This window comes from Scyliorhinus canicula, chromosome 8, assembly GCF_902713615.1.
Source record: "Scyliorhinus canicula chromosome 8, sScyCan1.1, whole genome shotgun sequence".
In the NCBI taxonomy this organism is placed as follows: domain Eukaryota; kingdom Metazoa; phylum Chordata; class Chondrichthyes; order Carcharhiniformes; family Scyliorhinidae; genus Scyliorhinus; species Scyliorhinus canicula.
In genome coordinates this window covers 79,416,184-79,435,035 of record NC_052153.1, presented here as the reverse complement: position 1 = coordinate 79,435,035, position 18,852 = coordinate 79,416,184, and the positions used below count along the sequence as shown (strand labels likewise).

General features: G+C 44.5%; 1 protein-coding gene across 3 annotated transcripts in view; it reads right to left on the bottom strand.

Moving 5' to 3' along the window:
* Nucleotides 1-18,852, bottom strand: part of fancc (FA complementation group C) — a 202,852-nt gene that overhangs the window by 29,421 nt on the left and 154,579 nt on the right. For all 3 annotated transcript variants that reach the window (XM_038804799.1, XM_038804801.1, XM_038804800.1), the window contains 2 exons: nt 8,947-9,046; nt 2,947-3,016 (listed from right to left, as the gene is read on the bottom strand). In XM_038804799.1, coding sequence (XP_038660727.1) covers nt 2,947-3,016; nt 8,947-9,046 — 170 coding nt within the window. The remainder of the gene's footprint in view (nt 1-2,946; nt 3,017-8,946; nt 9,047-18,852) is intronic.

Genomic DNA, 18,852 nt, shown 5'->3' with positions numbered 1-18,852 from the left:
AACAATAGTTGACACAAGCAAGAATCTGCAAGCTGGTTCCTGAAGAACCTCTCTCAAAGTGATCCATTCAAGATATGTCATTACCGTAAGTGTTTCTGGGCCTGCTAATTGTATTTAAAAGTGGATTTTGACCGGAGATGGATTTTGCTTGAGTGGAGGTAGTTAGGAATTTGTGGTTAAGCACTGATTAGCAGGTAATTGTAAGCTATTTTCTTTATGATGTTAAAGTTAGTAATACTGTGTTCATCATAAAGTTTGTTATACCATTGTCCCTATTTGTGTGTAGAATCACTCCTGGAGTGAAGTATCTTTTCCTCACAGTCTTGCCAATTAAATAAAATAATGGGGTTTCTGTCCGGTATCTTTGCTCTGGTCTGGGATCATAATACGCTCTGGAAGAAAGAGAGGCACACACAGGTATAGCTTGAGGGACACCATTCCACATCAAGCATTAAGAAAGACAAAGAAGCAGCTCTCCTTGAACTACCCCAGTCAATCTGTTGATTGAACCCATGCTGTTGCTGTAATTCTGCACCACACTCTAGGCATCTAGTCAAATAATGCTAACAGATTTCATGAACCTGTCTATTAAGTACTTCAGTTCAATAGGTAAAAGGGGTGATCTAATTTATGCATTTAAACGGGTAACGTGGATGAGAGAGAAAGAAACAATTTCTTGAGTGAATGAATGCAGAATAAGCAATGAAAATCTTAAAATTAGTGCAAAGACATTCAAGAAATATCAGGCATGTTTTCTCACAATGGCAGTGGCAGTCTGGAACGGTCTCCTATAAAAGGTGATGAATTCTGGTTTAATTGAAACCTTCAAATCCGAGGTTGATAGATTTTGTTTTAAGCAAGGGTATCAAGCGATATGGATCAAAGGTGGGTTAACAAAACAGATCAGCCATAGCTTAATTGAATGGAGGAATAGATTTGAAGAGCTGACTGGTCTCGTCCTGTTCCTGTGTAAAGATATTTCAGGTCAGTGCTCTTGGATGTCATATTACATGTAATAAATATTTCTGAAATGCCTCACATACATTAAGGCAAACAAACTTACGAAGGACAATAGTGAAGCAAAGCAAATAAGACGAGCGAAGACATGAAGAGAGAAATAAAAATCTGAATTAGTCACCTTTAACTTCCACTTGTATATATTCTTTACCAAATTTGATAAATATTATTTTATCCAATAAATACTTCTGAGCAAGGATAAAAGTCCACTCAGACATTTTGTAGATTTATGCTTTCATACCTCATATATACAACCTGCACTTACAGATATTTGGACATTCAAACGATTAATGAATATAAATAAGTTTGTCGTGTAATGCATCACATTTCAAAAACTATTATTATTGAACCAGCACAGCCTATTTCAGTGCCATCTTGCAAAGTTTAACCTTACAAGGAAAGGTCACCAGCTCAATACGATTGCCCATAAATCATTGAAACAAGTGTGCCTACATAAACAGTGTGCCTGTCAGAACACAGAAGAGAAATCAAGAGACATTAACATCCGTTCAATAACATACAAGCATTTCTTTATCAGAACATACAAGAGCAATATGCCTGGAACAGTGCAGAAGTAACTGCTTGCATATCACTACATAAAGGAAAGAGAGAATACAATATCGTTGGTCATGCCAGCTATATCTGGGCATATTTAAGAAAGATAATCCAGCTCTTTTAAAATTGTTGGGGGGGGAACACAATTTAATCATGAGATGAAATCCTATAAGATATAATCCTATACTCAATAAGTCTTCTTCTATAAGAATTGAAAATCATTGTAATTCAAAATGCTGAGAAACAGTGGTATGTTAAAGGTAAACTTGTATTTTAAGTGGTGTTGTTATACTTCAGAAGGTAGGAACATTACTCAGAATATAGATTGTTAGGCTGTAGGAAGCTCCCATTGAAATGGCATGAACAGGTTTTTTATCACGTTTACTTGTGTGAATTTAATTGAATGTTTGTGTGCCTGGAAGCATGAAACCTATAAGTTGGAGTCATGCTGGTCAACGGTGTTTGTATGTAAAGGGGCTTGGTTAAGTTCCTTATGTGGCTGCATTGTTATCACTCACTATATGATTTTTAAAAATTTGTATGGCTGGAGAAGCGGTAATTATTTGATGACAAAATTAACCTTCATTTGCTGAAGGTTACATCTTCATCAGCTGATGCAGTGTAATGGCTGTGATGTCATTAGGAATGGGTCTTTCAGGGCAGAAGTTCAGTATACGGTCTGACTTGGATGGCCCCATTGGTTGAGGGCTATTCAGATTTCCCATGAAGGTTGAAACTTGGGACTTCACCACTCGAGTTAGTTACCAGATGGTGGCGATAATGTTTGGTTTGCAGTCAACCAGAAGGTGTGCTATCAAGAGGTGGAGCTGTTGTCAGATCGTAGGTTGTGGAGGATTTCAGAAGAATGCATGGGCTTTCTTGAGACCCTGCATCAATGGCAGTGCTTGGTTTGCTGTCAGTTGGCGGTATTCTTTGGAGGAGGGTGTTTTCACTATGGATATCATGTGGTTCAAAATGTGCTAAGACAGGAGACCACTCAAACTGTGTGGTCTCAACAAGAAATAATCTTAATTCCTGCAGGTGGAGTTGTGTGGCATGGTTCCCGAGCCAGGTTGACTATGTGGTAAATACGTACCACGTAAAAGTGAATCAGTCTACCTGCCCAAGGGCTATAACATCTTTTACATTTGACCGAGAAAAGGGCATAAAATCTTTTACATTTGACCGAGAAAAGGGCAAATTTTGCTGTAACATGTCTTTTGAAACAGTAATTAATCTTTCACTGCAATTGTTTTAAACATTCCAATGAATGCTAAAGTTATGAGAAAAAAATCTTTTTTTAGGATTTTGAACAGCTGTTCAAAAAACATGATTATCAAAATATTTCGTTTTTAATAAGAAAATGACATTTACCTGAAGGATTCACTAGTAGTGCCATCACAAGAGGTTGGTGATTACACGGAAAGTAGATCTTCAATGGCATCTGGAGGGAATGTCAAAAAGCAGATTGAAAAAAAGCAGATTGAAAAAAAGCTAATTACTGAGTAGATATACGCAACAATTATAAGGACAGAGATCATACAGATTAAATTCATATTACATTACATCTCTCATTAGATAGCTATAATTCCAATGGAAATAGCAAACCAATATCCAGACAAATATAAATAAGTGGAATGGTGTGAAACGACAGTTCTTCTGAAACTTTACAGCTAACAAATTGGGGGTGTTTACCTCAGGAACGTTACATTGCAAAAACAATATTTAGGTGCAACATGCAGACATAGAACTAAACTTAATGTGGGCATCAATGGCCCTAAGTGTGGGCCAGAAGCCCTGTGGCAATTCTACCTCAGTTATTTCTGAGAGCTCTGACCCAATTCTGTGTCTGTTAGGCAATTATTTGCTTGGCGGTGCGTCTCTTTTTCCTTTTTATGGATCAAAATCACACCTCAATGAGCTACAGACCCCTTCAAACCCAGCACTGCCACCACAGGTACGAACATGTGGGACTGCACCCATGGTGCAGAAACATTGCTCCCACACTGGAACCCAGGTGAGTAGAGTTGGGTTTGAAGGGGCCAGCCAGGCACATACTGGCAAGGGGGAGGAGTTCTGCAGGGCTGGCAGTTGCTGCCAGGGTCGGGGTGCCTGCGGTAAGACACAGGGTACTAATTACAAGTCCGCCTCAACACACTGAGCCCAGAGAGAGGTCGCCAGATTGTCAGTGGCAGTGGAAGAGACACTTGAGATGGCCTCTGGGAAGGAATGGCACGATATCACAGTGGTTAGCACTGTTGCTTCACAACTCCAAGGACCCAGGCTAACACTGCAATGAAGTTACTGTGAAAATCCCCGAGTTGCCACACTCCAGCACCTGTTCTAGTACACAGAAGGAGAATTCAGAAAGTCCAATTCACCTAACAAGCACTTTCGGGACTTATGGGAGGAAACCGGAGCACCCGGAGGAAACCCACACAGACACGGGAGAACGTGCAGAATCCGCACAGACAGTGACCCAAGCCGGGAATCGAACCCGGGTTCCTGGTACTTTGAAGCAACAGTGCTAACCACTGTGCTACCATGCCGCCCTTTGGTCTTTGTTCACCGTCAGCCATGGTTGAGTTGGTAGCACTCTCGGCTCTGAGTCAGAGGGTTCTGAGATTGTACTTGAGCACAAAAATCAAGGTTGTCGCTCCTGTACAGTTCTGAGTGCTGCATTAAACCCAGGCCCTATCTTCCCTCTCAGGACAACACAAGAGAACTTGTGGCACTCTTTCGAAGAAGAGTAGGCCTACAGTGCAGAAGGGGGCCATTCGGCCCATCGAGTCTGCACCAACCCTCTGAAAGAGTACTCCACCAAGCCCACGTTTAAAAAAATAATCTTTATTGTCACAAGTGGGCTTACATTAACACTGCAATGAAGTTACTGTGAAAAGACCCTAGTCGCCACATTCCGGCACCTGTTCGGGTACACAGAGGGACAATTCACTGTGAAGCAACAGTGCTACCCACTGTGCTATCGCGCTTAAGATTTCACTGTCCTATTCCTATAACCCTTTCACCTAACCTGCACATATTTGGACGCTGAGGGGCAATTTAGCATGGCCAATCCACTTAACCTGCACCTCTTTGGAGTGTGGGAGGAAACGGGAGCACCCCGAAGAAACCCACACAGACACAAGAAGAAAGTGCGAATTCCACATAGACAGTCACCCGAGGCTGTAATTGAGCTCGGGTCCCTGGCGGTATGATGCAGCAGTGCTAACCACTGTGCCACCGTTCCGCCCCCTAAGAAGCACCCGAGGCGGTATTGAAAAGAATATCAAAAATTAGCCTTTGAACAGATTAAACTAGCTTTACAGTCATCCTGTCTCTTGGTCCATTTGGACCCATCAAAAATGATAATCCTTACCTGCAATGCGTATCCTTATGGAATAGGACAGTTTTGGCTCAGGATGAACTTTAGCCAGTGCTGAACAAGCTTACTCTCAAATTGAAAAGGAGGAACTAGCCATAATATTCGGAGTGAAAAAGTTCCACAAATACGTCTATGGACCACATTTCATCGTCGTTACGGACCACAAATCCCTGTTGGGGTTATTTAGGGAGGATAAGGCTATGGCCCCCATAGTTTCAACTCGGGTCCAACGCTGGGCTTTATTGTTAGCAGCCTACAAGTACACATTTTATCACATGCCGGGCACCAACATTTCTAATGCGGATGCTTTGAGCTGCCTTCCCCTACCTCAGAGAATACCGTCACCACCAGTACTGCCCTTGGGAGTAGCCACGGTGACGCTGGCTGAAACGAAAGAGAAAATGCTGGAAAATCTCAGCAGGTCTGGCAGCATCTGTAGGGAGAGAAAAGAGCTAACGTTTTCAGTCCCATGACGCTTTGTCAAAGCTGACGCTGGCTGAAGCTACACGTCGACTTTGCAGGCCGATTTATAAGCTACATGTTCTTGCTTATCGTAGATGCTCACTCCAGTACAGAAAATGCGACAGACATTCGCCACCCACGGGTTGCCCCAGATTCTGGTCTCAGATAATGGGACTGCTTTTATTAGTGGAGAATTCCAACAATTTATGATAACCAACGGTGTTCAAGCCAACATGAAGAAAAACTCATCAGTCCCTTTACAACTCAGACCGGCCTGGTTCCTGCTCACCTGTCAAACTACACCAAATTACTATTAATGAGCAGGCACATTAGAACAAGATTGGATTTCCGAATTTGGCAGGCATGGTGGAGACTAAGCAGAATTGACAGAAAAAACACCACAACCTGAAGAAAATGAAAAGAATGTTTGAGGTGGACGATCTGGGATATGTGAAAAAGTTTGGCACTGGCCCAAATTGGATCCCGGAAACGGCCGTGGCAAAAAACAGGTCCTGTGTCGTACAACATATATGTTAAAGGGTGAAGGTTAAAACAGCACCATTTGACCATTTGCAGAGGAGAACCGCACACAGAATCAGTGAGACAACTGGGGCGGAATTCCCCCCCCCCCCCCCCCGCCCCGCCAGGGAGAATCGCCGAGGCGTCGCGCGAGTCCCGCCACGCCGTCCCGACACCCGATTCTCCCACCCCCCCCAAAACCAGCGTGTCGAGAATCACGGCTGGCCGCTCGGAGAATCGCTGCTCGCCGTTTGCAAAAGGCGAGCGGCGATTCTCCGGCCCGGATGGGCCGAGCAGCCGCCCCAACACTACAGGTTCAAGCCGGCGCCGTCCACACCTGGTTGCTGCCGGCGGGTAGATAAGTCCCCAGGGCCTGATCGGATGTACCCCAGAATACTGAAGGAGGCTAGAGAGGAAATTGCCGTGGCCTTGACAGAAATCGTTGGATCCTCACTGTCTTCAGGTGATGTCCCGGAGGACTGGAGAACAGCCAATGTTGTTACTTTGTTTAAGAAGGGTAGCAAGGATAATCCAGAGAACTACAGGCCGGTGAGCTTTACGTCAGTGGTAGGGAAATTACTGGAGAGAATTCTTTGAGACAGGATCTACTCCCATTGGAAGTAAATGGACGTATTAGCGAGAGGCAGTACGGTTTTGTGAAGGGGAGGTCGTGTCTCACTAACTTGATAGTTTTTCAAGGAGGTCACAAAGATGATTGATGTAGGTAGGGCAGTGGATGTTGTCTATATGGACTTCAGTAAGGCCTTTGACAAGGTCCCTCATGGTAGACTGGTACAAAAGGTAAAGTCACACGGGATCAGGGGTGAGCTGGCAAGGTGGATACAGAACTGGCTAGGTCATAGAAGTCAGAGAGTAGCAATGGAAGGGTACTTTTCTGATTGGAGGGCTGTGACTAGTGGTGTTCCGCAGGGTTCAGTGCTAGGACCTTTGCTGTTCATAGTATATATAAATGATTTGGAGGAAAATGTAACTGGTCTGATTAGTAAGTTTGCAGACGACACAAAGGTTGGTGGAATTGCGGATAGCAATGAGGACTGTCAGAAGATACAGCAGGATTTAGATCGTTTGGAGACTTGGGCGGAGAGATGGCAGATGGAGTTTAATCCGGACAAATGTGAAGTAATGCATTTTGGAAGGTCGAATGCAGGTAGGGAATATACAGTGAATGGTAGAACCCTCAAGAGTATTGACAGTCAGAGAGATCTAGGTGTACAGGTCCACAGGTCACTGAAAGGGGCAACGCAGGTAGAGAAGGTAGTCAAGGAGGCATACGGCATGCTTGCCTTCATTGGCCGGGGCATTGAGTATAAAAATTAGCAAGTCATGTTGCAGCTGTATAGAACCTTCGTTGGGCCACACTTGAAGTATAGTGTTCAATTCTGGTCGCCACACTACCAGAAGGATGTGGAGGCTTTAGAGAGGGTGCAGAAGAGATTTATCAGGATGTTGCCTGGTATGGAGGGCATTAGCTATGAGGAGAGGTTGAATAAACTCGGTTTGTTCTCACTGGAATGACAGAGGTGAGGGGCGACCTGATAGAGGTCTACAAAATTATGAGGGACATTGACAGAGTGGATAGTCAGAGGCTTTTTCCCAGGGTAGAGGGGTCAATTACTAGGAGGTATAGGTTTAAGGTCCGAGGGGCAAGGTTTAGAGGAGATGTACGAGGCATGTTTTCTTTTTTTACACACAGGGTAGTGGGTGCCTGGAACACGCTGCCGGAGGAGGTGGTGGAAGCAGGGACGATAGTGACGTTTAAGGGGCATCTTGACAAATATATGAATAGGATGGGAATAGAGGCATACGGACCCCAAAGTGCAGAAGATTTTTGTTTAGACGGGCACAATGGTCGGCACAGGCTGTTCCTGTGCTGTACCTTTCTTTGTTCTTTGTATGACACCCTCATCATGAAGAGCCTGCTTTAGCCTCAGACAGTTGGGATGGAGTCAGTTGCAAGGGGATGGTGCTTGTGGCAGGGATCAAAAAAGCCTTCAGCCTTCCTAATAATTAATTAGGAGAAATTTCTGCTCAACCAGTACTGGATATCAGGAAACAGTCCAACCGTTTGGAGATGGTGGTGAGAGTGAGAGAGGTATTAGTGAGGTAGAGCTGGCTGCGTATTGTCACTGTACACATGTAAACTAATGCCTGCATTTTCCAATGATGTCACCAATGTGCAGCATGTAAATAAGAAATAGGAGGGAGGCACGGGTAGATCTTTGGGGGCACCAGTGGCAATGGGTCGGGAGTGGGATGATAAGCCATTGCAGGTGGTTCCTCGGCTGGGACTGGCAAGATAAGAATGGAAACAGGAAGTCCGATTCTAGCTAACTGGATGATGGTGGAGAGATGTTGGGGAAGAAGAGTGCGGCAACTATGTGGAAGGTTGCAGGTAGGTAAAGAAGAATGAAGAGGGGTTATTTATCTTTGTTAAGTCACATAGAATGACATTTATAAATCTGCTAAAGGCCTTAAGTTCTGTGGCAGAGTGGAAATCTGATTGGAGAGATTCAAGCATGAAGTTACCAAAAAGGTGGACATGGATTTGGGAGGTGACAACAGAGGGAAGAGAGGTTCATAATGGGACGAGAGTTTGCAAGGACAGAGTGGTCAAGTGTTTTTCTATTGAGAGGGGTGAGAAAGGCAGATTTGAAGACGAGGGGGACAACATTTAAGGAGAAAGAAATTTTACCAATGATAGCTAGCATGGGAACCAGCGGCTTTGTTGGAAAAGGTTGAGGAAAGGAGGTGGATCTCATGTACATGATGAGCTTCAAGAGGACACGCGGGAAAGAGAAGAGAAACTAATGTAAGATGCAAGTTCAGGATTCAGTAACATTAATAATGACCATGGCCACTCGACTGAAATATCAGAGATCTTGTAGACTCCTTAAAGGATCAGATTTTGAATTTATGAGCGCTGTCTGTAACTCAGTTCAAAAAATTGCTTTCGCAAACTGCTCTTTTCATCTAGAAACTGAGGAACTCACCTGAGGTTGCATCTGCAGCAGAGCTTGAACAAAACAGCGCATAAATGCTTGTATAATGATGATAATTTTAGGATGCCCATCAGACTCCAGTAGAATGGTCCTTATGATTTAATAAAAGCAAAAAATAAATCGCAATTAGCAACATTAATATCAGTCATCCAGTGTATAACAATGCATAACAATGCATCACAATGCAAAACAATGGGTGGGATTTACCGACCACCCCGCCGTCTGTTTTTCAGTGGCGGAGACCGACCGCCAGCAGGATCTACGAACCCCACCATTGTCAATGGGATTTCCTGGTGACAGCAGCTCTCGTCACCAGGGATCCATGCGCAGGGTGGGACTGGAATTTCCTACCGGCGTGAACAGCTAGTAAATCCCGCCCAATCCCGTCGGGCAGCATGTTGGCACAGTGGTTAGCATTGCTGCCTCACAGCATCATGGACCCAGGTTCAAATCTGGCCTTGGGTGACTGTGTGAAGTTTGCACTTTCTCCTGTGTCCACGTAGGTTTCCTCCAGGTGCTCCGGTTTCTTCCCACAGTCCAAAGATGTGCAGGTTCGGTGGATTGGCCTTGCTAAATTGCTCCTTAAGTGTCCAAAAAGGTTAGGTGGTGTTACAGGGGTGTGGGCCTAGGTGGGGTGCTCTGTCCAAGGGCCGATGGGCCGAATGGCCTCCTTCTGCACTGTAGGAATTCTATTCTATTCTATAAATTATGTTTGTCTCTAGAGCTAACTGATCCGGCTTCACAGAAAGGCAGGAGTTATAATATGCTGCTGTAAATCGTACAACTGGCTGCACTTCAAATTCAGCTGCTTACTATAGAGACAAGGAAACTTCTCAAATTTGGCCTTTCTTTAGCCCCAATAAAAAATTGCGTCACAGATAACATATCCACTCTTGGTGAAAGTTTTACAATAAAATTGAAAAAGTGATTTTCCACTGTTTGGTTTAAGTGTCAAATCAAAGTTCACTTCCATTTGGCAAAATAAGTGCATTTTACATGTTTTCCTAATCAATTTAACTTGATACAGGCTACTTAGAATGACAGGTGTATTGTGTTTCTTTGCATTACATTGCATGAAACCGGCAAACAGCTGTGCAGACAGAAACAGTTCATACTGTTTATAATGAACTATGTACTGAATCATACTGATCCTAACATCTGTTCTATCTTCATCCTGATAATTTGGTTGGTGCATTCGTCTTTTTAATATTTCAATATGAAATACACAATAGTGTCAGACGTAAAATGATGGACCTTTCAGAATGCCCTCATTTCATTTGCTATGGGCATAATATGTACAGCTGTGAAAATAAATCATACAGTAAAATCAACACTTTCTCCCATCTTAATTTTAAAAAGATAAGCACGAGGACCACTGGGAATCATTCATTGATCTCCCTGTGGGGCTCTTGGGAGTATGTGTTCCCATGGTAATGGGCGGAGGCCTGCCCAGAAGGGACTTGTTACAGAGCCCCTTAAATGCCGTTACAGACCTGGACCGGGTATTCTGTTATTTCCGAGCTGGGACACTTAATAAGATAAGATAAGAACTAGGAGCAGGAGTAGGCCATCTGGCCCCTCGAGCCTGCTCCGCCATTCAATTAGATCATGGCTGATCTTTTGTGGACTCAGCTCCAATTTCCGGCCCGAACACCATAACCCTTAACCCTTAATCCCTTGTGTGAGAACATAGAACATTGAACAGTACAACACAGAACAGGTCCTTTGGCCCTCGATGTTGTGCCGAGCATTGTCTGAAACCAAGATCAAGCTATCCCACTCCCAGTCATTCTGGTGTGCTCCATGTGCCTATCCAATAACTGAAGTGTCCGACTCCACTATCACAGCAGGTAGTCCATTCCACACCCACACCACTCTCTGAGTAAAGAACCTACCTCGGACATCCCTCCTATATCTCCCACCCTGAATCTTATAGTTATGCCCCCTTGTAACACCTTGTGCCGAGGGTGCAGCTTTACTTTTGAGTTTAGAATAAATCTGTTTAAACCTTCATCATCATGTCTCCTGGGTTACACATTGTGTAGCTATTTCATGTTTTCTACATTGACATGCCTTAGCTTCTATTTATCTACATTAATTTCAGTCTCCTATTCCCTTAATCGAGCAATGTAAGACTCAAGCAATTTCTAGAGCGTTAGTATTGAAAAGTAGAGAGGTTATGCTGAACTTGTATCAAACCTCGGTAAGACCACATTTGGAGTGCTGTGTGGAGTTCCGGTCTCCATGCTAAGATAATGAAATAGAGACACTGGAGAGGGCACAAAAGAAATTTACAAGGATGGTATCTGAATGGTTATACCCATCTGGAAATGGCGGCACGTGGTGCAGTGGTTAGCACTGGGACTGTGGCACTGAGGACCCGGGTTAGAATCCCGGCCCTGGGTCATTGTCCGTGTGGAGTTTGCACATTCGCCCCGTGTCTGCATGGGTTTCACCCCCACAACCCAAAGATGTGCAGTGTAGGTGGATTGGCCACACTAAATTGCCCCTTAATTGGGAAAAAAAAAATTGGGTACTCTAAATTTTTTTTTTTTTTAAATACCTATCAGAGGAAAGAATAAACAGGCTGGGATTCTTTTCCCTTGAGGGACGACCTATTAGGTTTAAAATGATAAGACTTTGATTGAAGTGAATATAAAGGGTGTTCCTACTTGTCTCTAGCAGCAAAAAGGGTGGTCTCTAGCAGCAAAACTAGAGACCACCAATATAAGACAATCATCAAGAAATCAAGAATAAAATTCAGAAAATGCTTCTTCACCCAAACAGTGGGTAAGAATGTGAAACTTGCCATCGCAAAAAGTAGTTGATGCATTTAAGGGGAAGCTAGAGATGCATACGAGTGTGAAAAGAATAGAGGCTTATAGTGGTAGTTAAATCACGAAAGGTAGACGAAGACTTAATTGGAGCACAAATGGCACATGGACTGATTGGGTCAAAAGGCCCTTTCTGTGCTGCATGTTTTATAATAATAATTTTTTTATTGTCACAAGTAGGCTTATATTAACGCTGCAATGAAGTTACTGTGAAAAGCCCCTCGTTGCCACATTCCGGCGTCTGTTCGGGTAGTAATTTTATGTAATTTGTCTTAGTTTATTTGAATTTTACAAATCTCTCTTTATATTCAGCTAGCTGGGTATCAGTAAATTTAAATTATCAGCAGTTCGAGCCCCTATCACATTATTCATGAATGAAAACAGTTAAGATACATACAACAGACAGATTCATCCACTGGTTACAATACAAAGGGAAAGTTTTTCCCATTTCCTTCCAATTTCATTGCCAATCTCATGTCCACACTAGCTAACTAATTACCATTCATTTAACCAGCCCAAACTTCTCTTTAATACTATAGATGGAGAATTTTATTGTCTTGTATCCCAGCGGAATTTTACACCAATGGATAGCTATAATTTGATTAATTCCAATCACATCACCTATTATTTGTATGGATTATTCCTTCCAGCCTCTTTATTCATTGAATAATGATATTGTACCCTAATGTTCTCTAGAACATTCTCTCACCACTGTTGTTAGATTTTACACAATTACCCCATTTATAACTCTACTCCTTTTGCATATGAATAACGCACTATCCTCTGATCCTCGGTTACAGCTTCTGTACTTATGGAACTCAAATTATTAGTCAAAAATATTCAATCACTGGCTTCTTAGATTAAAAACAATGGCAGCTTTAAGTAATTTTATGTCACAAACTGTATGTTGGCACTAGCTTCTCTTTTTCTTCTGCTCATGAAAGGCACTATAAACAAAGCTCTACAGAAATATTACGGTCAAAATGACATTACAAGCAAGGACTGGATTCAGCAAACGCTTTAGTTATTAAAGTTCAATGTGGATCCAAGTGATACAAATCAGGTACTCCAAGTTAAGTGGCTTTCGGGATGGTATGATTTGTTTCACCCTCTCGAGGTGGTCAAGATTCTACTCTTGACCACTACCCAATGACCCCTCCTAGGTGCATGTACGGATACTGGGTGAAGACAGGATTGGGCTCAGCTACAACACTGATGATCTGCAAATACTATCTTGGCTTATGCATGGAAAGTGACCGCTGCAGTGAGACACCAGAAGAATCAATCTTTCAGAAAGGATGGGACAACAGTAAAAGGAAAAGTGACTAAAAAGAGCAGATTCAACGTTGTGCAAAAAATGACTCGAAACCACAAATACTTATTTATCATCACAACTGACCTGCACATTAAATAAAGCAATCAATTTCCGATACCATGAGGAGCTTATTTCTGTTGCCATCAGTATTGATTGAGTCACCAATAACTCGCACAAATGACACACATGTTAAAACATAATCTGGTTTGCGGATACAACACATTTCAATCAGGCATGATTTGAAGAATAAGTTTTGAATTTTGATACAGCATCCACCTGATAGAATGGGTCAGATAAAGTGCCGTATTTTTGTCTAAAACACAGCTAAGAGTCAGGGCGCCAGAATCGGGTCTGGACGGGACGTGGCCAGTAGATCCCAGGAGAGGCCTCCCTCAGGATCCCCGACAGTCGTTACACCTCACGAGATCTAACACGATCTCGTGGGCAGCACGGTAGCACAAGTGGACAGCACTGTAGCTTCACAGCGCCAGGGTCCCAGGTTCGATTTCCTGCTGGGTCACTGCCTGCGCGAAGTCTGCATGTTCTCCCCGTGTCTGCGTGGGTTTCCTCCGGGTTCTCCGGTTTCCTCCCACAATCCAAAGACATGCAAGTTAGGTGGATTGGCCATGGTAAATTGCCCTTAGTGGCCATAAAGGTTAGGAGGGGTTATTGGGTTACGGGGATAGGGTGGAAGTGAGGGCTTAAGTGGGTTGGTGCAGACTCGATGGGTCGAATGGCCTCCTTCTACACTGTATGTTCTGTTCTACGATCCTGCAAGATCTGCGCACAATTGGCAGGACCCACAGTTCAGAGTTAAGTGAGTTTATGAGTTCACTTAACTGTGCCAATGCAAGGGCAGCACTTTATTGCAGTGGTTAGCACTGCTGCCTCACATTGCCGAGGTTCCAGGTTGGATCCCGACTCTGGGTCACTGTCTGTGCGGAGTTTGCACATTCTCCCCGTGTTTATGTGGGTTTCACCCCCACAACCCAAAGATGTGCAGTGTAGGTGGATTGGCCACCCTAAATTGGGCAACAAGGTAGCCTAGTGGTTAGCACAATTGCTTCGCAGCTCCAGGGTCCCAGGTTCGCTTTCCGGCTTGGGTCACTGTCTGTGCGGAGTCTGCACAATCTCCCCGTGTGTGCGTGGGTTTCCTCCGGGTGCTCTGGTTTCCTCCCACAGTCCAAAGATGTGCAGGTTAGGTGGATTGGCCATGATAAATTGTCCTTAGTGTCCAAAATTGCCCTTAGTGTTGGGTGGGGTTACTGGGTTATGGGGATAGGGTGGAGGTGTGAGCTTGGGTAGGGTGTTCTTTCTAAGAGCCGGTGCAGACTTGATGGGCCAAATGGCCTCTTTCTGCACTGTAAATTCTATGTAAAAACTGCCTCTTAATTGGAAAAAAATGAAATGGGCACTCTAAATTTTAGAAAGGAAAAAAAAGTGTGCCAATGCCAGATCGAACTGGCTCCCGGTCTCGCAAAGGAGACCCCAGCCGGGCTCTGTTTTGCACTAGTTCCCACAAAAGGGGATTGGATTGGATTGGATTTAATTATTGTCACGTGTACCGAGGTACAGAGAAAAGTATTATTCTGCGAGCAGCTCAAAAGATCATTTCTACATGAAAAGAAAACAAAGAAAATACATAACAGGACAACACAAGGTACACAAAGTAAATACACAGACACCGGCATCGTGTGAAGCAGACGGGTGTGTAGTATTAATCGGGTCAGTCCATAAGAGGGTCATTTAGGAATCTGGTAACAGTGGGGATGAAGCGGTTTTTGAATTTGTTTGTGCATGTTCTCAGACATTTGTATCTCCTGCCCGATGGAAGAAGTTGGAAGAGCGAGTAAACCCGGTGGGAGGGGTCTTTGATTATGCTGCCCGCTTTCCCAAGGCAGCAGGAGGTGTAGATGGAGTCAATGAATGGGAGGCAGGTTTGTGTGGTGGATTGCATTGTGTTCACGACTCCCTGAAGTTTCTTGCGGTCTTGGGCCGAGCAGTTGCCATACCAGGCTGTGATGCAACCAGATAGGATGCTTTCTATGGTGCATCTGTAAACGTTGGTAAGAGTCAGTGTGGACATGCCGAATTTCCTTAGTTTCCTGAGGAAGAATAGGTGCTGTTGTGCTTTCTTGGTGGTAGCATCGACGTGGGTAGACCAGGACAGATTTTCGGTGATGTGCACATCTAGGAATTTGAAGCTGTCAACCATTTCCACCTCGGCCCCGTTAATGCAGACAGGTGTGTGTACAATACTTTGCTTCCTGAAGTCAATGACCAGCTCTTTAGTTTTCTGGTATTGAGGGATAGATTGTTGTCGCTACACCACTCCACTAGGTTCTCTACCTCCCTCCTGTATTCTGACTCGTCATTATTCGCGATCCGACCCACTATGGTCGTGTCGTCAGCAAACTTGTCGATGGAGTTGGAACCAAATTTTGCCAGGCAGTCGTGTATGTATAGGGAGTATAGTAGGGGGCTAAGTATGCAGCCTTGCGGGGCCCCAGTATTGAGGGCTATTGTGGAGCTGGTGTTGTTGTTTATTCTTTCTGATTGTGGTCTGTGGGTCAGAAGGTCGAGGATCCAGTTACAGAGTGAGGAGCCACGTCCCAGGTTTTGGAGATTGATATGAGCTTGGCTGGGATAATGCTGTTGAAGGTGGTGCGAGTGTCAATAAATAGGAGTCTGCACTTAGGGGGGTCTCCCAGGCAATCACAGGATTCGGGTGGTTGGTATCTGGGCTGGATGGCACCTTGGCACTGAAGCCACCTGAGCACCCTGGCAGTGCCACATGGGTGGCACTGGCAGTGTGCTGGGTGACACTACCAGGCTGGCAGGAGCACTTACAGGGTACCAGTAAAATGGTGCCCAGGTGTCACTTCGGCCGCACCGAGGATCGGGCCCTGGGGTGCCCTTCCCATATGAGGTGGGGTGCGGGGAACTCGAGGACCCCCTCAACAGGTGGATTGGGGCACTGTTGGGGGAAGGTCCTGGGCACACATTAGGGAGGATTGAGATCAGGGCGGCAATTCTCTTCCTGCACTGCAGAGTTCGTCAGTGCAGGATATGCGACTGAGTGCGACTTCAGCAGGGCATTCCCCGTTGATGCCAAAAAAAAAGTGCCGTTAGATAGCAGGGTCGCTCCCGGCGACAACCCATCTAATGCCGTCTGGGATGGACTTTTTTTTTCCAATCAGATCGCGCCCAGTCTTTCATTTCCTCAGGACACCCTAAATTGCTTTACAACCAAATCATTCATTTGAATTTTAAATTCAGTCACTGTTGGCAACTAATTTCTGTGCAGCAAGATCTCAGTGGGAAACGACTAACCAGATTGTCTGTTTTGATGGCGTTGGTTGAAGATGTAATGGCAGAATACCTGAAGAACCCTCTGCTCCTTTTCAAATCATAAGTGAAGGGGGAGAGCCATGTGTCATCAGTGGAAGTTGGGGGTGGCACGGTAGCGCAGTGGTTAGCACCGATTCATGATCTGGAAGAAGGAACTGAACGCTCTATTGCTAAGTTTGCAGATGATACAAAGATCTGTAGAGGGGCAGGTAGTATTAAGGAACCAGGCGGGCTGCAGAAGGACTGAGACCGGCTCGGAGAGTGGGCAAAGAAGTGGCAGATGGAATACAATGTGGAAAATTGAGAGGTTATGCACTTTGGAAGGAGAAATGGAGGCATAGACTATTTTCTAAATGGGAAGATGCTTAGAAAATCAGAAGCACAAAGGGTCCTTGTTCAAGATTCTCTTAAGATTAATGTGTAGGTTCAGTCGGCAGTTAGGAAGGCTAATGCAATGTTATCATTTAGTCGAGAGGGCTACAATACAAGACCAGGGATAAACGTCTGAGGCTGTATAAGGCTCTGGTCAGACCCCATTTGGAGTATTGTGAGCAGTTTTGGAACCCGTATCGAAGGAAGGATGTGCTGGCCTTGGAAAGGGTCCAGAGGAGGTTCACAAGAATGATCCCTGGAATGAAGAGTTTGTCGTATGAGGAACGGTTGAGGACTCTGGGTCTGTACTCGTTGGAGTTTAGAAGGATGAGGAGGGATTTTATTGAAACTTAAAAGATACTGCGAGGCCTGGATAGAGTGGACATGGAGAGGATGTTTCCACTTGAAGGATAAACTATAACCAGAAGACACAATCTCAGACTAAAGGGCATAGAACATAGAACATAGAACGATACAGCGCAGTACAGGCCCTTCGGCCCTCGATGTTGCACCGACATGGAAAAAATCTAAAGGCCATCTAACCTACACTATGCCCTTATCATCCATATGCTTATCCAATAAATTTTTAAATGCCCTCAATGTTGGCATGTTCACTACTGTTGCAGGTAGGGCATTCCACGGCCTCACCACTCTTTGCGTAAAAAACCCACCTCTGACCTCTGTCCTATATCTATTACCCCTCAATTTAAGGCTATGTCCCCTCATGCTAGCCACCTCCATCCGTGGGAGAAGGCTCTCGCTGTCCACCCTATCTAACCCTCTGATCATTTTGTATGCCTCTATTAAGTCACCTCTTAACCTTCTTCTCTCTAACGAAAACAACCTCAAGTCCATCAGCCTTTCCTCATAAGATTTTCCCTCCATACCAGGCAACATCCTGGTAAATCTCCTCTGCACCCGTTCCAAAGCTTCCACGTCCTTCCTATAATGAGGCGACCAGAACTGTACGCAATACTCCAAATGCGGCCGTACTAGAGTTTTGTACAACTGCAACATGACCTCATGGCTCCGGAACTCAATCCCTCTACCAATAAAGGCCAACACACCATAGGCCTTCTTCACAACCCTATCAACCTGGGTGGCAACTTTCAGGGATCTATGTACATGGACACCGAGATCCCTCTGCTCATCCACACTACCAAGAATTTTACCATTAGCCAAATATTCCGCATTTCTGTTATTCTTTCCAAAGTGAATCACCTCACACTTCTCCACATTAAACTCCTTTTGCCACCTCTCAGCCCAGCTCTGCAGCTTATCTATGTCCCTCTGTAACCTGCAACATCCTTCCGCACTGTCTACAACTCCACCGACTTTAGTGTCGTCTGCAAATTTACTCACCCATCCTTCTGCGTCCTCCTCTAGGTCATTTATAAAAATGACAAACAGCAATGGCCCCAGAACAGATCCTTGTGGTACGCCACTCGTAACTGAACTCCATTCTGAACATTTCCCATCAACTACCACTCTCTGTCTTCTTTCAACTAGCCAATTTCTGATCCACATCTCTAAATCTCCCTCAATCCCCAGCCTCCGTATTTTCTGCAATAGACGACCGTGGGGAACCTTATCAAACGCTTTACTGAAATCCATATACACCACATCAACTGCTCTACCCTCGTCTACCTGTTCAGTCACCTTCTCAAAGAACTCGATAAGGTTTGTGAGGCATGACCTACCCTTCACAAAACCATGCTGACTGTCCCTAATCATATTATTCCTATCTAGATGATTATAAATCGTATCTTTTATAATCCTCTCCAAGACTTTACCCACCACAGACGTTAGGCTCACCGGCCTATAGTTACCGGGGTTATCTCTACTCCCCTTCTTGAACAATGAATCCTTTAAAACAGATCCTTTAAAACAGAGATGAGGAGGAATTTCTTCAGCCAGAGGGTGGTGAATTTATGGAATTCTTTGCCGCAGAAGGCTATGGAGGCCAAATCACTGAGTGTCTTTAAGACTGCAATAGATAGGTTTTTGATCAATAAAGGGATCAGG